This window comes from Xiphophorus maculatus, chromosome 23 (assembly GCF_002775205.1).
Source record: "Xiphophorus maculatus strain JP 163 A chromosome 23, X_maculatus-5.0-male, whole genome shotgun sequence".
In the NCBI taxonomy this organism is placed as follows: Eukaryota; Metazoa; Chordata; class Actinopteri; order Cyprinodontiformes; family Poeciliidae; genus Xiphophorus; species Xiphophorus maculatus.
In genome coordinates, this window is record NC_036465.1 from 17,784,721 (window position 1) to 17,808,720 (window position 24,000).

Consider the following 24,000-nt stretch of genomic DNA (forward strand, 5'->3'; position numbering starts at 1 on the left):
CCAGCAGGCTCGCCTCTCCATTCATAAACAAATCGCTCTGGCTCAGGGGACCTCCGAGCTGCTACCTAAGAACAACAAGCAGAACCTGATCTGTGTTTTTGAAGTTTTGTCTGCCTCTTCTTTCATTTTCGTAAAACTTGCCTCTGTTGCTTTTCTCTCTCTCCTCTCCTCCCACCTCTCTCTCTTCCTCTCTCGCTCTCTGCTCACTGAGGGCCGGACCACTAACTCCTCTGCTCTGCTCTCTGAGAGGCTGTCAGGGAGGGAGAGTGTGTCTTGCATGTCTCCAGTGGGAACCTTTTTCTCTTTTTTTCATACTTACACCACTCTTTCAAAGTGTTAGGCTGTTTAGTGAGAGAGGAGAGAGAGAGAGAAAGAGAGAGAGACCCCCATGTTGCTGTGATTTGACTAAACAAACAGCCATTCTCAGAGCGGTACCTCCTCCCAACGGACTCCTGGGACAGCAGAGAGAAACCTCAGAACATCTGAGAGAACCGGACATTTGAAGCAGCGGACCCTGGTGGGACTACAGCTGGAGAACTCTTCTCTCAGGCTTTTTTTTTTCCTTTTTTTGGGAGGGGCGTCAGAGAGGGAAGACTCAACCGTGTCTGCAGGAGCGCTCTGAAGGTAAGATGTGTTTCTTATCGGTTGGTCAAGCCTGTATGGCAGATGTTGGCAGAACAAAGTTGTTCAGATGTGATTTCACAGATGTCTGACATAGAGAGAGCACACACCAGAGTTTCTTGACTTTAATCTAATCAGATTTAAAAGACTAAGGAGAACTTCTTTACCCGTTTTGTTGCGTGATACCTAATGTTTTTCTGTCTCTAATAGGGGGTGTCTGTTACCCGCATGCTTCAGTGTGTATACACAAGCATGAAAATATGAGCAACCTGTTCAAACATCAACATGTTGATGGGGTAGCATCTCAGCACACACACACACACACACACACGCACACACACACACACATCTCTTTTACAGAGTTTATCTTCTCGCTGAGAAAAAACGTTTGACAAGACACTCACAGACACACACATTGTGGGTTTTACAACCTGTTTGCATGCCCTCCACTTTGTGTTTCACTGCTAAAGAGCCTGTTTATACGACCCTCTTCAGTCACCCGAAGTGAACCAACAATCTTCCCGCTAAACGCTGCTGAGAGAATCAATGTTCTCTGTATAACCTCCTGGCTGTCCATCGAAATCAGACCCAGCATCCGTCACTGTCTCCAGCATCCTCTTCAACTACAAATGCATTCCTTTCGCAGTGATGATACATACCGAGCTTTAATTGAACACAGCTTCACCCTTGCTTTAAGATCTCCTGTGAACCAATGAGCGGGCAATCTGTTGAACAATCTCGTGGCATTTATCTGAGGAGAAGAGTTTTACTGCCAGGAATGAGTTCCCTTTGAGCATTTTCTGACTGAAAATACTTAGAAGTCTGATTTGTCCATTGATGTCAAGGCTAAAAATCTGTTGTGTGTCAGAACTTTAAAACTTTTCCAAGTTCTCAATCAAATTGTTTATTGTTAGTTTAAATTTCAGCATGGTTAACCCACTATCAAAAGCCTAATGAACTCTTTTAAGTGTCACCGTCACGGTTTTGTAGACATTTATTGTTTTAGCTGCCAGGGTTCTTTTCAATAAATACAAATGAATCCACATTTATTGTCTGAGAGACATCCTCTCAGTGCTGTGTCATCTCGGTGTTACGAGGGTGATTCAGTGAGATTATTCAGAGATTCTAATGTGCTGCTGCTGTGTTAAAGTGAGCAGTTCTGTTGGAAATGCTGTTTCATGCTTTTAAAAAAAGTTGCACAACAAACAGATTCAATAAAAACAAAATGATATTGTTTTGCAATTGGGTTGAGGCTGGATTCAAAAGTTTTTGAAAGGGTTGGGGAGTTAAAGGCATATCCATGCAAGAACTCCCTCAACAAACCTTACTGTACAAATATGTAAATATGACATCCTTTTAACCATTATTCATTTTTAGCTCTTGAATAAAAAGACAAAGACACTGCTTTCTGACATTTCTGCATGCTTTACAAATTATTTTTCATCCTTATAAATGTTTGGTTAATTGTGTGAAGTGAATTAATTAAATCGTTTGCCCAAAACTGTTCTGCCGATATGTCGCCAAAACAAAAGGTTTACAAAAGGTGTAGGACTAAACCTGGGGTATTGACTTACCATTGATTCATGTCTAAATCAATACTGGATACTGGAACTGAGTCTGTAACTCAGTGGGGCATTATGGAGATGCTAGCTGTTTAACGGCCAAGACATGTGTTTCCTTCATGTCTTTTTCGTTTGAATGCCACGTGTTTTGCACCTGAACTTGTTGGTCTGATTAACAGGACATCCATCTTCTGGAAACAGATCATTGTCCTTTTTGAACTGAGTAGCTCTAATTAAGCATGTGATTTCAAAGAGCTTGTCCCACCTTTTATGTGAAGGAGTTTTTGATGTAGATTACAAACCATGTAGATGTCCCAGTCTGCTGTCCAAATCTGTTCTATAGAGAAATCTTTGGAAAACAGCATTTAAGTCGTGGATAAACCATTAGCTGTCAGAGACTGTAATGCATGTCAGAACAACTTATTCCTCTGGCACATCTTTGTATCAGGTTTTTAAAAATGTTGTAAAGTTATACATCTCTCATGAAAAGCTGGGACTTTCCTTCCAGTGCGTCAAGTCAGTGGTATGCAGCACAGCTCCTCTGCTGGCCCTGATGCTGTACAGCACAGTCGGCCCCATTCCTCCCCTTGGCCTGGATCTAATCCTTAGTCATCAGCTGTTTCCTGGCTCTCCTGGCTTTCTGCATGCCATCCGCAATAAGAAAATGTGCTTCGCATTAGGACCATACAGAAAACATGTCCGCACTCTCTTAGGGCTCACATGTGTTCCGCAGTGTCGACATGTAAAGGTTTGGGCTCCACATAGAGTTTTTAAAACACATACTGATCCCATTCTGTCCTGCAGTGATTTATCCGTCTCTCTGAGAGCCGAGCACACAGCTGCTGAACAGCCGGAGTATGAAAACCAAACCACTGTTGTGCTCTTCATATCTGGATGAAATACTGAGTTTGGACATCTTATCACATGCCGACTTATAGCTGACATCTTATCACATGCTTATCACTTCATTGATTGATGAGTGTACGTTTGCTGTGACTCAAAGCCTTGTGGTCAGTTGCACGACAGAGGCTATGATTCAACCTTCATATTTTTCAGCTGAGCAGTTGGTTGTCTGTAACCCTATCAAACGTTAAACTTGAATCACATAAGTGTAGTGAAGAGTGCTTTGGGTTGCTGCAATCTTGTACTGCCGCCTGTCCATCTGGCTTTTCCCCCTCCCCACCAACTCAGGGGGAGCTGACAGGCAGCTGCACTTCATCTACAGTCAGGAAGTTCAGCCAGACAAGCCTTTGAGGAAGCATTTATTTCACTGTATCTTCTTTTCCCTTCTTTTGCTATAACACTGTTGTTTTAGTAGAAATAGACACAAAATCCTTTGACCAAATGTTTACTTACAATGTATGAAATGAGGCATCATTTTCTCTTACTGCCTGACAAGAAATCATAAACATGTTTCCTGTTTTAGACATCACATATCTTTGGTGAATCCCAGAATTATAAGGAACGTTTGTCCACAAATGTCAGATGGGATTGAATTAATCTGTTTTTGGAATTGCTGGCCTTTAAAGGCAACCTGCTGGTGACCCCTGGTTTATGGTCACTGTCCATGCAAAAGATCCATTTGTGTCTAAGCTTTAACGTTCTGCTTGATATCTTCAGATATTGCTTCAAAAGTTCCACATTTCTTCCTCAGAATGCCACCTGTCTTTTGCAGTGTAGCAGTTCTTCCCAGAGTGAGATGCCTACACAGCATGTAACTTCATGCAACATGAAACTACCATCCCATACTGGACAGTTGGGATGATATTCTTGGGCTTCATACTTGTTTTTTGAGAACAATGTGCTCAAAAACTGAGATCTTTGTCCCTGAGAGCATTTTAAACTGTAACTTTTTAAAATCCAGTTTAGAATCACGGCTTCTTCCTTGGTGAGTGACATTTCAGCAGTTTTTAACAGGAATCAATACAGAAACAAATATCATACTCACTGTAAGGCACAACATTTTTAAGTTCTAAATGTTGTGACACATCATTACTAAAGGTAAAAAGATTAAATGTAGAAAAGTCTGTTAATAAAATGGAGTTAATATGCTACCTTAGATTGGGGAGAAGGACCACGCCTCAACTACTCCTTTAATTACGCAGCTGTCTATATAAACTTAATTCACCCCATGTTCCACGTCTGTTGCGTGCTTTTGAAACCTGCCCTCCCGCTCCCTTACGTCAGCATTCCACCTCCCTTTCTTCCATTTATCCCCTCCTTTTCCACTCATCCCCCTCTTTTTCCCCTCACCTTCACCCTCACCTTGTTCTCTGCTCCCTTTAACTCCTCCTTCTTTCAGGCTCCATTTGGGGCAGCCCTAGCAAGGCATAGGAAAGGTCACTTCCTGAATATCTCCACACACTATGAGTCTGCTTCCAAGTTTCCATTCACATATCTCCTCTAATGACTCATCCCTTTCATGTATTCCTTAGGCCCTTCCTTCATTTTAACTTCATATCTTTGTGGTGTGGTCCTTGTTAGTGAAATAATTGTTTTAAATTATAATGAAAGTTGGAATAATGTAACATATTTTCTTAGCATGAGTGACTGCTTTTAACTTTCAAATCTGGAGAACCTTTGATCATTCTACTTAAAAATAAAACATTGGTGTAGGGCCTCTTTTGTAGTAAAAATTCAGATTCACATGATGTTACATAGGTTAGTATGTGATGTGAGTACATATGAGATGCACCATAATAAAAACCCATCTGTGACAGTCAGAGATGCGCAAGACAGAAATCAGAAAAAGCAAAAGCAAGTTCTCTGAAGAAAACATCTGTTTCCTCTTATTGGTATTTGAGAAGAAACTACCAACCTTGTGTAGTTTTAACATCATGCAAACATCAAGTTTTTTCTAAATTCAGTGCATGAAGAACGAGACAGGAAGTATTGGTGTCCGTCAGATTCTTTTCTTTCTCTGAAATCTCTTTGGGGATTTTCTGGCCAACAAAAACATATTGGAGTTAGTGATACAGAGCAATGGGGAAAGAGGACAAAGAAAAACAACCTAATGCTTTTATAAGACAGGCAGGTTCTGAACAGCATAAAACACAGATTGGGTTTTGCTGAGTTGTTTTACTTCCATACTTACTAAGAAATACAATAGAAAATCACAAACTTGAGATATTTTACCACAACATAAACAGAAATTATAACAATTACATGACCTATTTGAAATTTTCTTTTGCTTTTGAAACCAGCTCTCTCTTTTAAAGTATCTGAGTATGTAAGTGGAATTTAAAACCAGTTATTTCTAATTGTATTCAGCTGTTTCTGTTTCTTTGGTGGGTGTGGGTGCAGGGGGACTGCAAGTTGAGTAAGGGTTTTCACTTCTCATGAAGTTTAGGGGTCTTATTGTCTGGATATAATGAATAAAAAAAACTAAAATCTGGGAAGAAGTTTGTACATTTTATGCCAAAAAATTCAAAGCCCGTGTGGTGTATAACATTTAATTTCTTACAATCACATTATTTAAATTGACCACTAAAGATACATTAATTCCACTCTAGTAGCAAACCCACATTTTAATGAATGAAAAAGAGGTAATTGAATTATTTTTTAAATCCCTTTATTCTTTCATTTAAGTTACCGACTGACTCAAATCTAGATCATTAAGCTGATATCTAAGAGCTACCACATCTGAAGATGCCATTCTGCAGCAGAAAGCCCTTAACATCCCCCCACTGCCACTACAAACAGCATTTACAACTCTGTTTGAAAGGGGAGCAAACCAAAATCAGCAGTTTCCTAAACATGTGCTGCTTAGCCATGACTACAGAGTCACTTTGGCTTGTGAAATTGGACCTCACATGCTCTGTACCCAAACACTAAACCAAAAAGAAAATAGCATTATGAAAATGGAATAACAGTAGATCTTTTCCTTAAGTGCTGATAATGCAAACCTGACAGGGCCTCACTGCAGCGTCAGCCACTTAAGTTACAACATACAGGCAATTTTTGCGATGAACAGATCCTTTTAAAGTTCAGTGTCCAGCTGTGTAACTTGGATCTAAATTGGGGTCAGTGCAACTCAGTCACAAATCTCCACCAACTATTTCCTGTCAGACTGATACTGTCAAAACAAACGAAGACCCCTTTTTGGCCTCATTCCTTCCCAAAAATATTTGAAACTTGGCAGAAAATGTCCCAAAGGGGCAGACTTTGGGGCACAGCTTGTGTATTTTGATTCTAAAATGATGGAAAAGCAACTACATACTGTACCCTGCAAAAGAAGAACAACTATGTTATTTTGGCTTGGATTGAACCCAAGGAGCGTTAACACCTGTGTCTTCATTTCTTTTGGACTGGACTCTACAGTTAGTCGATATTTTGTTATTCTGGTTTCCCTTTTGTGTACGTTTTTCATGCATCATTACTATATTTGCATGTTTTCGACCACAGCAAGCAAATGTTTTTACCAGAAACACTACCTACCCAGCATCAGATTGTAGAAAAAAACGTTGTTATCACCATACAGTTGGATGTGACTGTTGCTGCAGGCACATATCTCCCTGAGGCAACACTGGAGGCTACAAATAAAGCTGACGCAAAAAAAGAACATTATATTTTTTATCCAAATGAAAATAAACCAATTTTAAACTGCAGCAATATATCAATGATCCAATCAGTGTCTGGTAAAATATCATGTTTTCTCTTGTTGTACCCACAGTGTGTTTTACTGGCAGTTTTATGTGATAGACCTAAACAAAGTAGCACTTAACAGTGCAGTGGAAGGAAAATAACAGCTGGTTTTCAATATTTTTTCCAAATAAAACTGAAAAGTGTGGTGCGCATTTCGATTCAGCTCTCCTAACTAAGTACTTTGTAGAACCATGTTTTGCTGCAGCAACAGCTGCAAGTATTTTATTTTATGTCTGTATTCATTTAGCTCAAGCAACATGTACATCAATTTCTAATTCTTGCCACAGATTCTTAATTAGATCTAGGTCTGAGACTTTCAAAGTGCCGTTTTACAATATGAAAATACTTAAATCTAACCCCTTTTATTGCACCTCTGACTAATGTTTAGGATTGATGTCCTGCAGGAAGGTGAACCACATTTCCAAGTCTTTTTGGCTTCTGACAGCTTTTTTTTTTCCAAGATTGTCTTGCATGTTTACCTCCATCCATCTCCCCACCTATTTTGACCAGCTTCTCTGTCCCTTTTGAAGAAATGCATTCCCACAGCATGATGTTGCCACCACCATATTTCACCACAGAAGTGGCATGTGTGGAGTATTTTTTGTTTCCAACCACACATAACATTTTATGTGAGTTTGGTTCTCATCTGACCAGATGAGCTTTGGCCATCTGGCATGAAGTTGTTTGCCTCATGCAAACAACTTCATGCAGAAGTTGTTTGCTTGCTGTGACTTCTGCATGACTTTTGGCAATATCCAAAAAGTCATAGCTTTCTTTCAATGGCGACTTTTGTCTTGTCACTCTTCCATAAAGTCCACATTTGTGCAGCCCACCTAATTATTCACAATTGTGTTAATGTTTTTTTTGTTGAAATTCCAGTATAATACCTCAAATGTTGTGGTTTAAATGTGACAAATATTCTACAGTTTGAGAAATATAAAGATATTAGCATGGGACTGTATGATGGGATCAATATTTCACAGTAAAGTTTTATCATTCACATGACACACAGATCCCCAAATCACTCCGTGTTAATAAAGATGTTTGTGCAAAACCCAATGAGCATGTGATTCTCTATTATAAATTTATCACTATAGCATCTAGCCACGTCACTTTATCTATTTTTGGCATTTTGCGATGCAGGTGCCCTCATCGGGCTGAGAAGGTAGCAGCTTATTTCCTGAGATCAGCTCTCCTATGACAATGACTGAACTAGACTCGGCAGATGCTCACACAATGACCTCTGATGGCAAACTGGCAACAAAGAAACTGTAGGAAAATAAAGACTGCTTTAAATAACAAATCAAACTTGGGTGTGTGATCTGGTGTGAATACAAACCGTAGGTGCAGAATGCAAAATTATTCAGGAAGTTGAGTCAGTACTAGCTGAACATAAAACTGCACCAATAGAAGAGCTAGAAGGTGTCACAGTCCTGGGGTGTTTGGGTTTTATCCGCGTTTGTATCTTGATTATTTCCTCATTATCTTTGGCAATTATGCTGCATTTAAGTGGTACTCGGAACTGGAAAATTCCGACTTCCCAGTTTTAAAAAACAACTTTCAAAGTCATATTACCCACTGGGAGACTGGGAGCAACTCCAACTACCAACAATTACGGCTCATAAGGCTGACTTTGTGTTTCAGTTTGGCCACTCTATTGAAAATGTGATTATTTTTACAAGACACACAGCTAAGAGTGTTTCTGAAATTAGTGTTACATGTAGCGCCGTCAACTATCAACTAATCAAATTAAAAGTGGCGTTTGCTCATGGAAAATAAAATTTAAAATGATGTTTGTAAGAGATAACGCGAATACTGTATAAGGGTGTTGACATGTTGAAATTCAGATTTTTTAAAATTAAAAACGACTTGGTTGTGATGTCAAACCCAGCTCTGAGTTCTAACTGGAACATAGCATTATCTCATGTGTCTCTTCCCTTCTCTATAATTACTTCCACCTGTTGTTTTAGCCCTTTCTGTGAATGTACTTCTCACCTGGGTCATGATTCTTACATCAAACCCTGTTTCTAATCATGCTCTTTTGTGTGTTCCTAGTTCTCTGTAAGTGTTTTTGGACTGCTTCATCACTTATTTTATTCTAATGTCTGCCTAATTGTCTGTTTCCCTTTGGGTCCTCCTCAAAATGACCATATCATGACCAAGAAATTACTGAAAAAAATAAACATCACTAAAACATCACACTTTTCCAACCTGTCTTACTTATCCCTGAACACAAATTGGGTTTACTAGACCACATTTTGTAAACTCTAAACTCTTGTATTTAATGAAAACAAACCTGTCATTCATATACACCATGTACTGTATTTGCAATCACCTCCACAATTATTTACACTCCTGTGAGGATATGTGCAACAGCCTTAAAATAAATTACCTTTTTCTTATTTCCCTTACTGTTGTCCACTTTGCGGTATAAACCTAATGCTAAAACCCACTCAGGACAGTTTCACTTGTTGTAAACCTTTTAATTATTACTCTGATGGTAGATATGGGAGCGTTTAGATTGACCCCTACAGATACTGGACATTCACAAACCTTCTTTTAATGGCTACTTAAGATTGGTCTGTCCTTGACTTTATTTACGACAGGAAATCATGTCCACTAAAATTGTACTGTCCAAATATAAACAAAAACATTGCAAGTCAAGCTTGGTAGAGCATTTGATCAACCACAACCATCTCATTTAGAGACCAATAAACGTCATTATGTAAATGGCCTTTCACAGTTTTGTTGGGAAACAAAATATCTGGAAAAACAAATTGATTAATAAATTAATAGGCAGTTTAATCAATGTCAAAAGTAAAAAACTAGTACTCAGCATTTCTCCAGTTGAACTTTTCTCATTTTTTATTCTAAAAATCTACCACTGCTGGGAAAAAAAACATTTAATTTGTGACTTTTTTTAGATACTTAATACTAATAAATAGGATATTTCTTCATTGAAACAAAAATATATAGCTGATTTAATTGTGTGACTACTACTAAAATGTGTTATAAAAGGTTGGTTTCTTACAAGTTTGTGAAAAACGTTTTAGAAATTATTTTTAAAAATGTATAAATAAGAAATAAACATACCATGGAAAATGAATTAAGATATGACACTCAAAAAGACGATGTTGTTTTAATATTCTTGCCTTTGATTAGTATCTTTAGGTGGGCAGAAACTGGAACTTGTATTAACGGCTTCAAATACTCAATATACAAATACATTGTCCTTTAATCGCCAGTTTTTTCCACAAAATGAACTAAAGCAAATAACTTTTGTTTGGGAAAGGGACGTTCCATTGTTTTCTTTTAAAACTTTCAGCTGCTGCCTGAAAGGGTTTCTACTGCTTATATGGCACTTAATCTGACAGTTTGTTTGCAGCATAGTTTAGTTGTTCCCAGGCTAACACATTTTCAGTATTTATTGCAGTGCTGTTAATGTAAAGCTGTTTAAGTCCCGTTACACTTTGCAGACCCTGCAGCCTCTTGGGGTGGGAACAGTGCACTGCGGGTCTGCTGCTGAAGGACCAAAAGGTTTTCCTCTGGGGGGAGGATAGTCAGTCCAGGAGGAGAGATAAAAAAAGAGATTTGTTTTAACAAAGACTCTTGGTAATCTTTTTCCCACACAGCCGCTCGGCTCTCTCAAACTGTAGATACCCATGAATTAATTACAATGTTTTATCTTTATTAGATTTTATAGATGTATATCCCATGTATTTATACATGTAAATATGTCCAGATAGCATCAGTGTTTCTGATAAGGCAGTGTCAGATTCTGCGAGGTTTAATTGTTTTTCTTGGAAAGACATGACCCGCTAAATTGGAGATGTTTGTTTTGCAGATCTCAGCTTCCTGCTCACTTAAGCAGGGTAAACATTAGTGTCTGTGATCTCAGACTCTTTGTGCACTTTTTCTGCTGCCCCAATCTGCTCTGATTTTTTCTTTCCCATAAAGACTATTCCATATGTCTGCATGCTCTTTTTTCCACAGTCTGGTGGAGGGCACATTATTCCTTTTGTTGTTTCATTGGCTTGTCATGCTCTGTCATTGGTCGTTTCATGCATTTGATGGTACGCTTCACTTTGCTTTCTTTTGGTCTTCTTGTTTCTCCGGCCCTCTGATTGTGAGTCAAAATCTCTTCTGGTGCATTTTGTTATGTGAAGAAGTTTTGAGTTTCATCACTGTTGGTCTTCCACTCATTGTGGCGTCCTTATTGTCTGTAAGTCTTTGGTTTGCGGTTTTGACGGATCACTGTGTCAGGGATGCATCACACCCACACAGGTCCTAGAAAATTCCCAGTGCCGGAAGTCAGATCCCTCCAGCTGCAGCCTGTGAGGAGTTTGCTTTTGCTTTTGTTATGGATCACACTGCCTCCCTCAACCCCACACCCCCTCTTCTTCCAAGTGCAAGCATTCCCCTCTTGGGATGCACTAATTCACACAATTGGCTGCAAATGCTCTTTGGACAAAGGTTCCCACCTTATCGAGCTCCGCTTTATCAGTGCCAGATGTTTAAGTAAAACATTGCAGCCTCACTATATATGTGTCTAATCCCAGGAGCAGGTTTAGCTGCATCCTGAGGCAGAGCGTGGGCCCTGGGCCTCCCGCTGAGGTCGACATCAGCGATCTTTTCTCGTTAGCTGGTGACACTTTGAGTGTAGAGAGTTTGTTTACGATATACCGCCAAATTCCCAGCATCTGTGGGAAAATTCATGTGGAGGAATAGAAGTGTATCCCGTCTGGTGATTTCTGTGCCATCGCTGGAGTAAACACAGTTTGTTTTTCCTCAGACCTCCAAGATTACAGCGGGAACGTGGTGGCCCAATCCAAAGACCTAAATGACAACAATAAACATCTGGCTTGGAGACATGTTTTGCAGATACTTTACGAGATCTCATATTAAAATGATTTGACTTGACCCTGGTTTATTTGTGGACACTGTGGACACTGTGGACATTCCTTACTGTAAATGACTCTGTTGTTGTGGCTCAGCCAGAAAGCATCCTTGAGGTTAAGAGATCAAACAGCTTTCAAGCATTTTTTTATAGAAGTCATGTCACGCTGCTTGACTTCTGTGCAGATTTTTCCCCCTGTTTATGTCATTAAGCTCCAAAATCTTTTTAAGCTTCTCTGACTGGTTCTTTGAAAGTCTACAAAAGTCTGTACATTTAGGCTAAATATGGATTTTTTTTTTCTCCACTATTTAATCTCAGATGCACAATACCTGGCTAAAGTACGAAGTTTTCTTGAACATGTTCACATTTTGTCAAGCTGTAACCTCAATCTTCAATGAGTATTACATTAATTTTATTAAATAAACCCATGCAAAGCTGGTTGTCCAGTGATTGTGATACATGTTTCTAAATGATAAAACACAGCTTGCAGTGTGCTACAAACTCTGTAGGGGCCACAGCAAACAGGCCTTTTGCTCAACTCTGTTGGAAAACATTTGACCTCCATTCAAAACACTGTGCAAAAGAAAGCTAAAACTACACATCACCCTGAACGCACCATTCCCATGGTGGAAAGTGGTTGGGGTGTCATGCTGGGGAATGTGTTTCTTCACTAGGAACCAGGGAGCTGGTCAGAGTTGATGGGAAAATTGTTGGAGATAAAATAATTTAAATCCTCTGAGAAAGCACTGTTAAAGGCTCCAAAAAAGACTTAAGACTTTCACCTTCCAGCAGAATAACACCCCTAACCAAACAACCAGAGCTGCTGCGAACTGATTTAGATAAAAGCATAAAAGTTTCCTTCTATTATTAGGATCCTGGATCTTGGAGTGAAATCAAATCTAACCTAACCATGTTTCCATTTCAAGCTTAAAAAAGTGTGGGGGTTTCCTTTTTGTATTCTTACTAATCAGGCTAATTGTTGTTTGCAGTACAAGTTACTATGTTTCTTTGCATTTTGTCCCTTTAAATAATTTAGCAAGTGTCCTAAAGAAGGCTGTGTAAAACTGTCAATGTGAAAGATTTAATAAGAGCATTCAAATGTACAAAAGCCTCTTTACTACTGCAGAAACCTCTTTATTACATTAATTTTATTAAAATAATATAAAATATCGCATATACAGTATTGGATTTTTAATCCAGAGCTGGTGTGAAACCTCCAACTCCCTACTTGGAGTGCTGATTTCTGGAGGACTTTCTATCAAATTTTATCCAGTTGGTGGAAATGTGTTTTTTGTTTTTACTTATTTCTTTTAATGGTCTGATACAACAAATTGAAAAATGTTCAAACCTGGTCTTAGCTGAGGCTGCTTATTCATCGTTTAGCTTTATTGTAAAAGGTTTGGTAACTTCTGGTTCAGATCAAATCATGCTCATGTGTCAGAATGGCCCATTTAAAGTTCAGACATACATCCAGTTGTGAATCTGTGGCAAAATATTCATAATCAGAAGTATGTGGTGCTTTGTGTTGCTCATAAAATCACATCATAAAATATTTTTTTTAAATGTTGTGGATTGAATGAGACAAAATTAGAAAAGTCAATACTTTTGCACAGAGCTGTACGAGCATGAACTCTAAAACTCAGACCATAAGAGTTTTGCTTATTTTGTCAAACTGTTATCATTTTAAATATGATTTGTTATCCCTGACTATGCCAAGTAACACATGCCTTTGGCGTCACTTGGCTGTTGTCGTTCAAAACCTTTGTCACTGACAGTGAGGTTAGGGGCTTTATTTTGAGCGCTGACGAATAGCTTCCTCACGGCACGGACCCTCGCAGCTTGCTGCTGCTGGGCCCCCTGGGACAAAGTGACCCCTCCACTCTTGCCGTCATCACCAGTAGGGTCCCATGTGTATCGGTGGTCCTGGGAAAGTTTTAGATTAATGCTGTGGGAACATGAACTGTACACAGACATCAGTGACAAAAACAGAAAAAGGAGGGAATGTCTGTGTGTGTGTGTGTGTGTGTGCGTGCGTGTTTGGTGTAAGAGTACATCCATGTTGTAATCTAATGTATGTCCATATGCTGAGTATTTTTTGGTGCCAATGAGAATCTAGAAGTTTGTACATTTCTGCTCATTATCCATCCGCCTTTCCTTCACCTCATTTTATTAGAACCAGGAGGCGGGGGAGGAAATGGACCAGCCGTGTTTTTTGGAACTGCTCAAGAGCTTGGAGCTTTCTGCTTTGGGAACGGAAGTGCCAGAGGCTGTTAATTTAGGGAGACAAACTTGTATCTGGTTTGAGTAACAGACTGACTTTAGGCTTATTTCTGTGTGCCAAACTGTTAGGGAGATTTCAGCTGTTTTATACCTGAAAACATATCTATGAAAACCCCTGAAACACTTATCAATTAGACAGCTGAGTAAATGTCAAAACATGTTGTTTTTACATAACGAATAAAAATAGCACAAAATCTTAAAATAGAGGTAGTAAAATCTTTGTGTAACATAAAGCAAAAAAAAAAAAAAACTAATTGAAAGATTTCACAATTTCTTTTCCCTCTTTCTCTTCCTCCTCCACCAACGCTCTTCCCAAGCCTCACTCTTCCGCCCCCTTTTTCTTTCCCACCCTCTTGCGTACAGGCCTGTGATCCATCCTTAACTGTTTCCAGACGTGTGCGTGCAGCCGGCCTTAACCCCCCTCCCAAACATAACAACAAACCACCCCTCCACACCCTCACCAGCTTTATCCTCTGGCCTTCTCAGCTGTGTGAAGTTACAAGGTCTTTAGCAGTAAAAAAATCATTTCAGTTCATCTGGGATGCTGCTTTTGCATCAGCCTACAACATGATATCCCAAGCCAGTTCGCTTCTGTCGGATGCATATGTGAATGCCCTCATTTTCACTTTGGTTTACACCAAAACCAATTAATGGCTCAGCATGACCCCAGAATAACTTGGACATAGCATTGTTGCCAGTTAGCCTGCTGCAGATATGCACATACTGACTGGTTTGTGAGGGTGCAGAATGTTGGCGAACCAGGAACAAAAGGAGACGCACATTGTCGCTCTGTCCTGGTGCAGCGAGGCATCAAATACCTCCAGACTAGCTCAGGAGCCAAGAAAGAAAAAAGCTTCATGATGGATCACATGCTTTGTTTTATTTTGCCTTTAAGCTTTACAAGCGCAACAGAGTGTTCTCACAAACATTTGTCACTTAATTTGAGCTAGAGCAGCATATGTCAAGCCGCCATCATTTAAAAGTTGTTTTGTGACGCTTGTGAAGCTGTGTGTAATCATTAATGTAACCAAAACTGGTTTTTTTCTGTTACTTTGCTCAATTTGATGGATATTTGTTAAAGATTCTGATTACTTTCCAAAACAGGTCACTGCTCTTATGAAAACAATCAGCAACCTTAGATAAATCATGTTCTTTTTATTATTCAAGAATTAAGTGCAGGAGTTGATGTAGCCTTGGTGATCCCTCGTCTGAGAAATATAATATCTTCTTTGGAGTTGCCCAGCTTTGCTCTTTTACTTTGTACTTGCATAGCACATTATTAAATCCAGAGGATCCCAAAACACTTCACACTGCAATCAGTCATTCAGCAATTGTGGAACATGTACAATAACGTAATATAAATACACAAAAGCTTTTGGGGTAAAATGACTGTAAACATGTCAGGTGAACAGTTTGGACATCTAGAACATCTAGAGCTTTTTCCACATGTTGTTCTTCTGTGATAAACAAACAGTAGAACAACAATTTTTTAAACAAAACTAAAATTTTACTATTACAACCAAGAGTTGAAAAGAGATGCAGTGATGGAAAAACGTGGATAAGATTACTATGTAAAGTCTTACATAATTTGTCTGAGGGTTGAAAAGCTGTCAAAAACATTTATCCCATCTAAGTTACATGGGATCACTAAATTCAGTTTTTAATTCCAACAAATGCAGAAAATCTGATCCACGCTCTTGTCTCAAGTCACCTTGTAAACAGTAAATGGTAATGCTTTCTTTAGAACTCTCTCTCTCTCCCTATATATATATAAAAGACGCTGTTGGAAGATTTCAGCTTATTCAAAACTGAGTAGTTAGGCTGCTTGACCAAACCAAAAAGAGAAGGCATCTGAGTCCAGTTTTAGTTGCTTTTTAACAACTGATACTATGGTGTTTTTCCAACATCACTTTGCATTTTTAATGATACGCCAAAGCTTAGGAACTTTCTATTTATTCAAGTTATACAAGCTGTTCCATTAATTACTTAAAAAGTTTTTTTTTTTTTTTTTTTTACCAAGAGTATTTTTGACTTATATTTTGTTAATTTTGTGCTTTATTTTTGCACATTTTAATACCATATACATTTATGGCTTTTCTCGTGTACAACACTTTGAGCGGCATGAATCATAAAGACTCACTTCATGATTGCACCATCTTTCTTTTTGCAGAATAGTGGGGTCACGAGGCAGCCACAATGAGGAGGCTGATAGCGTCTGTGCTCCACCTGATGGTCGCTTTAACGGGTTAGTGTTCAGTTTCACTTGACAAACAAGAAGTGAAAATGCATAAAAAGATTCTTCAGAAGTTTTTTCTTCCAGAAATGATAAATGGGATGTGAAAAACAGAAAATACTTATTGGTACTCTTTATAAAATGTGCAAATATGCATTATTTATTCCAGCAACATAAACTTTCACTAAAATGTTAAAAAACACATCCTGCTTTCAGAGATAAATGTCTTTTTTTTTACCAACTCATCATTAATGCCCCATTTAATACCTGCAATCTTAATAGTTTTTTATATCACTTCACAAGATAATAAAGAGGGATCTCTGCACATTCATCTTTGCACAGTTTATTTAGATCCTCCAAAGTCTTGAATTAGTTCATGTACTCTTGTCTCTCCAGACTATCCCTCAGATATTCTAGAATAAACAGGCCCGCAGATCCTCCACCATATAAAACAGTGAACAAGATCATCTTTTTCACATCGGAAGGGTTAATATCAGTCTCATTTGATCATTTTGATTCTAGTAAGACAAACTCTATAGATATTATTGTGATGGCGGAACAGAAAAGACATTTTCCAGCTAAAGAACAGGCAGCTGAGAGATGGGTGGCATTTAATTGTGGTTGTGAGGAATATTTTTTACCGCTTCTCCCAAACTCCTCACATGCTGGTAAGTTAAGTATGCATCCGTATCCAGCCTGGTTACAATGAGCAGAAGAATTAGGCCTTTTGGAAATACCATATATATACCTCAGAATAACAATAGCGAAAGATCCTGGAGAGTCTGATCAGTTTACAAAGCAAAGCATTAACTTATACAATTTACTCAGTTACACTTACTTTAAGAAAATTATTCAGTGTGCCAAAAAGTAGGGTGAAATTTGTTTATTAACCTATAACCTTTCCCCCAATTAATAAAGAACTGATAACACTTCAATTCTTCATGCAAAAGATAAATGATGCTTCTCTCACTTTGTATCCATCTGTGTCTGACATGTCGTCTTCATCCTCCCTCTCATCTGCTCCAGACCACTCACATCCTTCAACAGTCATAGATAGGACAGGATCTGACTTACATTGTTGATTTAACCTCTGAACTTCTTCTGCTATCTCTTTGACACCCCCCTCTTACATACTGACCTCATGTCTTGTTGCAAACTGCAGCTTTGGTGCATTTCTGCCCAGAAGTGCGCAGCCTGGAGATCACCCCTGATGACAAAGAGTTTGTCCTGGCTCAAGGCTCATCTCTCACCCTAATCTGCTCCGGCTCCAGCCACGCAAAGTGGGCGCTTAAGAGGGACGATTCAACTTACTACCTGAACCAGCTAGATGAGAACATGAAATCAAGATACAAAATCTTTGATCTTGATACTACGTCGGTTGCTCTGAACCTAACAAGTGTGAGTTGGGTGCATACTGGCGTGTATCAGTGCGTCGATGATATTGCTGACATGATAAAGGAAGTGGCAGTGTTTGTCCCAGGTAGGGTGCGCCTCATTTCTCGTTAGCATGACCTCTTGCACTAACTCCGACTGTCAACTTACAAGTCACCTCTCTCTTCAGATCCTGAAGTTTGGTTTGTAAAGAGCGCCCACGGCATGGTGACGAAGACCAGTGAAGAAAGCATCGTCCCCTGTGTGGCCACCAACCCAAACATCACTGTCATCCTGTATGAGTGGGACACCAACAGGCCCATCAAAGGGCATTATGTACCGAGTGAGGGGTACAGGGCGCAGCTGGAGGACAGAGCATATGTGTGCCGTGGAGAGCTGAATGGGGAGGTCAAAGAGTCTCAGGAGTTTAACGTCATCAGCATTATAGGTTGGAGTGCAGCTCACAGCGCCACCCACTACCAGACACTCACTAACACTCGCATTTTTATTCAGTCCAAATCGAAATCTAAACTATTGACCCTAAAAGTCACAGAAGCAATGTGTTTTGCTTGTATTTGGTATGTTTTTTTAGGTAAAATTCTGTGTGGACAGTTTTACAAATCATTGATTGAAGATCATACCAACATTACAGCTGTTTTAATGATTTAAAAAAGCGCTGTCATTAATTATGTAGATGAATAGATCAGCTCTTGAAGGTCATTGTGTACTTTCTTTAAAAAAGATTTTAAGAAACTAAACAGGAGCAGCCATATATCAAACACTGGCATAAATCATTAGATGAGAATATTGTGTTAAGATGTTCATTTTATCTGTTTTAATTTCTAATTATTAAAATTGTTTCACCAAATAATTTGGTGACTGAACCAATTTGCCATCATGCCTACTCTGCCCCGCAACCTCTCTTTCCGTCCTAGTGGCCGAAGACATCAACCCTTACATCAACAGTTCAAAGACGGTCCTGAAGCAGGGCGAGCCGCTGACTATAAACTGCACGGTGCACGGAGTGGAGCTGGTGGATTTTTCTTGGGATATTCCACACACTGCGGTGAGTAGGAGTGGAGCAGAACAAGCGCTTTTGTTCAAATCCCCCTTTGCAATTTCTCTCCGGCCTCATAACCAAGCCCAAATGGAAACAAGATGTAGCGACACACCTCAGTTTGGATTAAATATTGCTTTAAAAACATTCAATGTGTACTTGACCAAGTGATCATTTCTTCACACAACATTTTGTTGCTTGTTGGGAAACTCTATAGAGTTTTCAGTATTTGTTTCAGCTTTACCTAGCGAACCATTGTGTTTAAGGTTGAAGTGATTGTCTCATGCAGATGTGCGTTGTACAAGTCACCACCAACAGATTCCCTTTTGCTGTCATAGCTCACAAAAAAAACAACATATTTCAATCATATTTCTTTCTGGAAATGATTTTGCTGATTGTATTTGTACTTGAAAGTTAGATTCTCCAAGTTCTCAGTCAGAATGACAACAAATACCATTAGTGAATTCAGAATTCCTTAAAAAGTCAAAGATGTTTAATGAGCCCCGTGTTTAATGTCTAAAATGATTTCTGTGCATATGAAACAAAGTGAAAGCTGCAGCAACAAACAGTTTACTAGCTTTTATGTTTCCAGTATAGAACATGATTGCTCACAAGGCATTAGATGAGAGGAAATGAGAATGAAATGACAGTCTTGTTTTGTTTTGTTCCTCCCCTTTAAAGGTTGTTAAGGTTAAACCACAAACGTATTTCTCCCCGAAGATGCACTCCTGCCTGACCTTCCCTCGCACTACGGTGGAGAACAGTGGAAACTACGTGTGCCACGTCCAAGAAATGGTAGCGGGCGTCAAAGCTTCTTCAAGCGTCAACATCAACGTGCTTGGTTAGAAACACACACAAAATTCAAACAAACTGATCCTGAATAGATTATTATTGTGCCTCACTCACCACAAAATGAATAGTTGTTATTATCAACACTGGGAGGTAAAGAGTAGAGATGACCTGTGTCTGAAAGAAGCAAAGAGCGTTTTTATTTATTTTTCATGGATTGGATCTGAAATAAACTTTTTGACAAAGTGGGCGATCCCAGAGCGATGCCCTATAAAACACACCTGCAAATCATAGCACACACCAGCTTTATATAGACTGTAGGTGGAAAAGTATTTAACCAGGCATATAAAGTCACCTACTTACAACAGCAGATTGAAAGCCAGTAAAAACAAGGTTTCTCGTACTGCACAATTTATTCTAGACTTTGTCTCTTGACCATCACTGCATACGCTTGGGGTCTATGAATGCTTACTCCGTCTGCAGTGAGGCATAGAGTGTGTACAAAAGCTTTAAATAACTTGAACCTTCAGGTTCAATGGAGACAGAGGACCAGGACATATTTTAGTTTTAATGGGACACATTAATGGAAAAGAAGACCATGTCCTGACAGCAGCAGTTAGCAATGGACACCAGCTACTGTTTTTAGTAAAGAAACACAAACAGACCCAAATAGAAATAGACCCAACTTAACACAGCTAGCTCATTTGTTATTTTCAGTGGTTTTAGTGCTCTGTTGGGATGAAAGACACCTCATAAGGAAGTCTATTGCTGTCCCTGTAGAGTTTTTCTGGTATGTAATACATTATAGTTAGGTGTCTCTGGCCAGAAACACATATACTTTAGCAGTACTTTAAGCCAAAAAATCCGAACAGAGCCAAAGGATTCAGCTGGTACACCTGGAATTTGATGAATACTAAAATCAGACTTGAGTGACTTTTGTCCATTATGACTCCTAATGAATATTTTCAGACTAGCTCTTGAAAAGTATGTATGTCCTTTGAATTTTACAAAAAACAATAGGGACACAAATATGTGGAATATTAATAAAATACATTTACGTTTCTAGTTGTAACATGACAAATAGTATGACTAGTATGAATGATGAATAATTTAGTAGACAGATTGGCTTTAAAATCTTATTATTTCCATTTGCCCTGCTAACCAGAAAGGTTTGCACTATTATTATTTAAATATTTTTTCAGTAATACCTGTGAAGTATTTTTAACTTCTTTATACTTTGAGAGCCACTGACGCACACAAAGGACCAATATTAGCATGCAGAACTTTGCAAAAGTAAAGACTTGCAAATGAGTTCTTCTGAAAGGCAGCAATATGAGCTTTCTCCAAGGTGGACCTTGGTTCAAATCCCTGTGAAGGCTTTTTTGGGTGCAATTTGCATGTTATTTTAGGTATGAATAAAATTTGCATTTAGGTGTAAGTATCTGTATGCATAGTTATTTGCCTTATATTGATCCAGTGAACTGGTGACCTGCCATAAATATGCCTAGCAACCAATGGAGGTACTATTCCTCAGATGTTTATCATTCAGAAGATGAATTGACAAGCAAAATTTCTGATGGCTTTAATAGATTAAATTGATTTCTGCAGAATAATTCTGTTATTTAAGTTGTCATACTGTAGATCATTCACCCGCGGACCTGTTTTTCTATCAGAACACGGTTTTGTGGAGGTGAAACCTGCTCAGTGGCAAAACATTTCAGCCAAGCTTCAGGAGAACGTGGAGCTGAGAGTGGACATTGAGGCCTACCCTCCCCCTCAGGTTCGCTGGACCAAAGACGGGACCACCATCAGGGGAGACAAAGCTATCACAATCAGACAGGATCATGAAATAAGGTAGAACATCCACCCTGAGTTTGCAGCTGTGCCATGTTCCTAGAAACACAAATTCAACAAAGCCGCAATATGAGGTGTTCAATATCCTGTTTGATTTAAGCAATCCACACATCTAGGTCCTGTCAGTCAGCACACAGTGAGACCTCCTCACTGAAATATAATACTCTCCAGAGGGAAGAACTTCATCTGTCAACACACAGGAACCATAAACACCAAATACCTGTCACAACTCCCTAATGCCTTTCAGACAAATGGCCCACAAGGAGCTGTGCTTTTCCCATTTTACACACTCTCAAATGAAGAAGTAATCTCAATAATGTGTAAATCATATACTGCATTAAAGGATACAAAGCAACAATATTTTTTCTCCTCTCAATAATTAATGGAAAAATCTTTATTGGCAACACAATGAACAAACCTTTGCAGTTGTCTAAGTCTTTGAGGTTGAAAGGACTTCTTGCTATCAACCTAATCATTCACTCCCTCCATGGATTCTCTTTCAGATTTAAGTCAGGATTCCTTGATTACTCTAAAATATTGATATTATTTTCAAAATACAAGACTGGTTTCAACCTAAATTGTTAAATGTCAATGTAGTGGAGCTGGAATGCAAGCTTGGAGGCTGACATGAAGTCATGTAGTACAAATTCTCTCATACCTGCTATTCACTTTCAGTGCTATTAGTTACCAGTGAAGACCAGTGATGTGCTTTAAAATCCTCCATGTTCTGTTCATGCTTGTTTTGCCTCAGGTATGTGACCGTTCTCACACTGGTGAGGGTGAGGACTGAGCATAATGGCATCTACACGGTCATCATTTCCAATGGAGACGACAGAAAGGAAATTATCTTTGACCTGGAAGTCCAAGGTGTGAAGATGCATTTGATACGTTTTTTTTTTCTCACGAATAAAACCAACTATTTAAAAATTGTTTTAAAATAAGTTTTGCTGATACATAATGTCTGCTTCAATCTTTTACGTGTAGTTCCTGCTCAGATTAAAGACCTGACCGACCACCATTTCCCAGGGATGAGAGACGTGGTGACCTGCGTCGCTGAAGGGTTTCCAGCTCCGATCATACAATGGTACAGCTGTGACGGCATGCTCAAGTGAGTCACTACACCTGTAATGCCACAGAACAAACACTAGAGGGCTGACCTTACACGGCTCGCTTCAGAGCATCTGCTTTGATTTCAGCTCTTTGTTGATGCAGCTGGCGTGATTTCTGTGCTGTCCGGCTTTAGGTGTAGCAACAGGACAGCAGCATGGCAGCCGCTGAAGCCACAACCGGAGGTGGTGAGCATCCAAACCAATGTCAACAACAGCCAGGCGCGTAAAGTCAGCGTGGTGAGGAGCCAGGTGATCTTCCATAATCCTCAGCAGATCACAGTTCGCTGCGAGGCCTCCAACCAGCCCGGTGACGTCAGCACGAGGGACGTCAAACTTGTGTCCAGCAGTAGGTGTCCCTGGGAAATGTTATTTATTTATTTTCATTAAATTAACTAAATACATCGTAAAAAACTGAAATAAAACACAAGGCAATAGTAAATCACCGAAATGGCACCCTTGGTACCAACTTTTGTTAAAAGTTACCACTTTGTCTGCGCTGTCTCAAATGTTTCTGGTGCTTCTTTTTCTATTGCAGCGTGGTTCTCCAAGGTGGCAGTGCTGGCTGCTGTTCTGGCCTTAGTGGTCATTTTTATTTTGTCGATAATCATCCTCATCGCTGTATGGAGGAAGGTACGACATTCATGAATCCACTTATTCCAATCCAATTATTCCCAGTACACATTTCTCAAAGAGAATATAGTAAAGATTATAAAAGATATGTGAGATTTTCCTCCATCTTTGACTTTTCTCCCAGAAACCTCGCTATGAAATCAGATGGAAGGTGATAGAGTCTGTGAGCCAGGATGGACATGAGTACATTTATGTGGACCCCATCCATCTGCCCTATGACCTGGCCTGGGAGATGCCCAGAGAAAACCTGGTGCTGGGTGAGTCTTGCCTGCAGCGCTGCATCTGCTTAAACACTGACGATGTACGGATGAATTAATTTTAATAATCATTAGACATGAGGGTACACCTCCGGTAAGTTGAGGTAATGCAAGGCATTATAACTGCAAGTATCACAACATAAAAGTTAAATTAAGCTTTGTTTTTAAAGATGTTCAGCCTTGGTGGAGGTGTCATTTACACTTGGTGCCTTTTGAGAACTAAATGGGCTATTAAATGACTTTGTAAAGTAAACATATTTGTTTATTTTAAGGTTTCAGGCCTAATTAGCTTTCTTTATTCATTATCTTACCCAGAAAAGGGCTTGTGATATAAAAACTATATTAGTATCTAGGCACTCCAAACCTTTTTAGGCAGCAATTATCAGCTATTTTTTTCAGCTTTTCTGAAAATATAAATAAAAAAATAAAATTTGTATGTCTTCAGAAAATAGTGGAGGGATTTTCTAAAATTGATTTTTTTTCTTATCTATAAAACAACAAAAAACAAAAGACTAATTGTTTTGTTAAAATGTTATGTACTCTTTTATGCATTTCAGACCCATTTCTAATGTAAAAAATAATCAAAAGTATTATTTAAGATTGGATTAGATCCAAGTGAAGACAGCAAAAATGTAAAAACGCCTTTTAAAATAATAACTTTGAACACCTACAAACTGTCATAGATTATTCATTTTA

General features: G+C 39.0%; 1 protein-coding gene across 1 annotated transcript in view; it reads left to right on the forward strand.

The window, feature by feature from the left end:
• Window positions 1-227: 227 nt before the first annotated feature.
• The window catches only part of pdgfrb (platelet derived growth factor receptor beta), a 32,299-nt gene continuing 8,526 nt past the window's right edge, over window positions 228-24,000 (forward strand). The window contains exons 1-12 of the mRNA XM_014470185.2: window positions 228-624; window positions 16,175-16,249; window positions 17,400-17,717; window positions 17,799-18,056; window positions 18,544-18,674; window positions 19,347-19,506; window positions 21,128-21,308; window positions 22,060-22,175; window positions 22,293-22,416; window positions 22,552-22,763; window positions 22,953-23,047; window positions 23,172-23,304. Of these exons, the coding sequence (XP_014325671.1) occupies window positions 16,201-16,249; window positions 17,400-17,717; window positions 17,799-18,056; window positions 18,544-18,674; window positions 19,347-19,506; window positions 21,128-21,308; window positions 22,060-22,175; window positions 22,293-22,416; window positions 22,552-22,763; window positions 22,953-23,047; window positions 23,172-23,304 (1,777 nt within the window). The 5' untranslated portion in view covers window positions 228-624; window positions 16,175-16,200. The remainder of the gene's footprint in view (window positions 625-16,174; window positions 16,250-17,399; window positions 17,718-17,798; window positions 18,057-18,543; window positions 18,675-19,346; window positions 19,507-21,127; window positions 21,309-22,059; window positions 22,176-22,292; window positions 22,417-22,551; window positions 22,764-22,952; window positions 23,048-23,171; window positions 23,305-24,000) is intronic.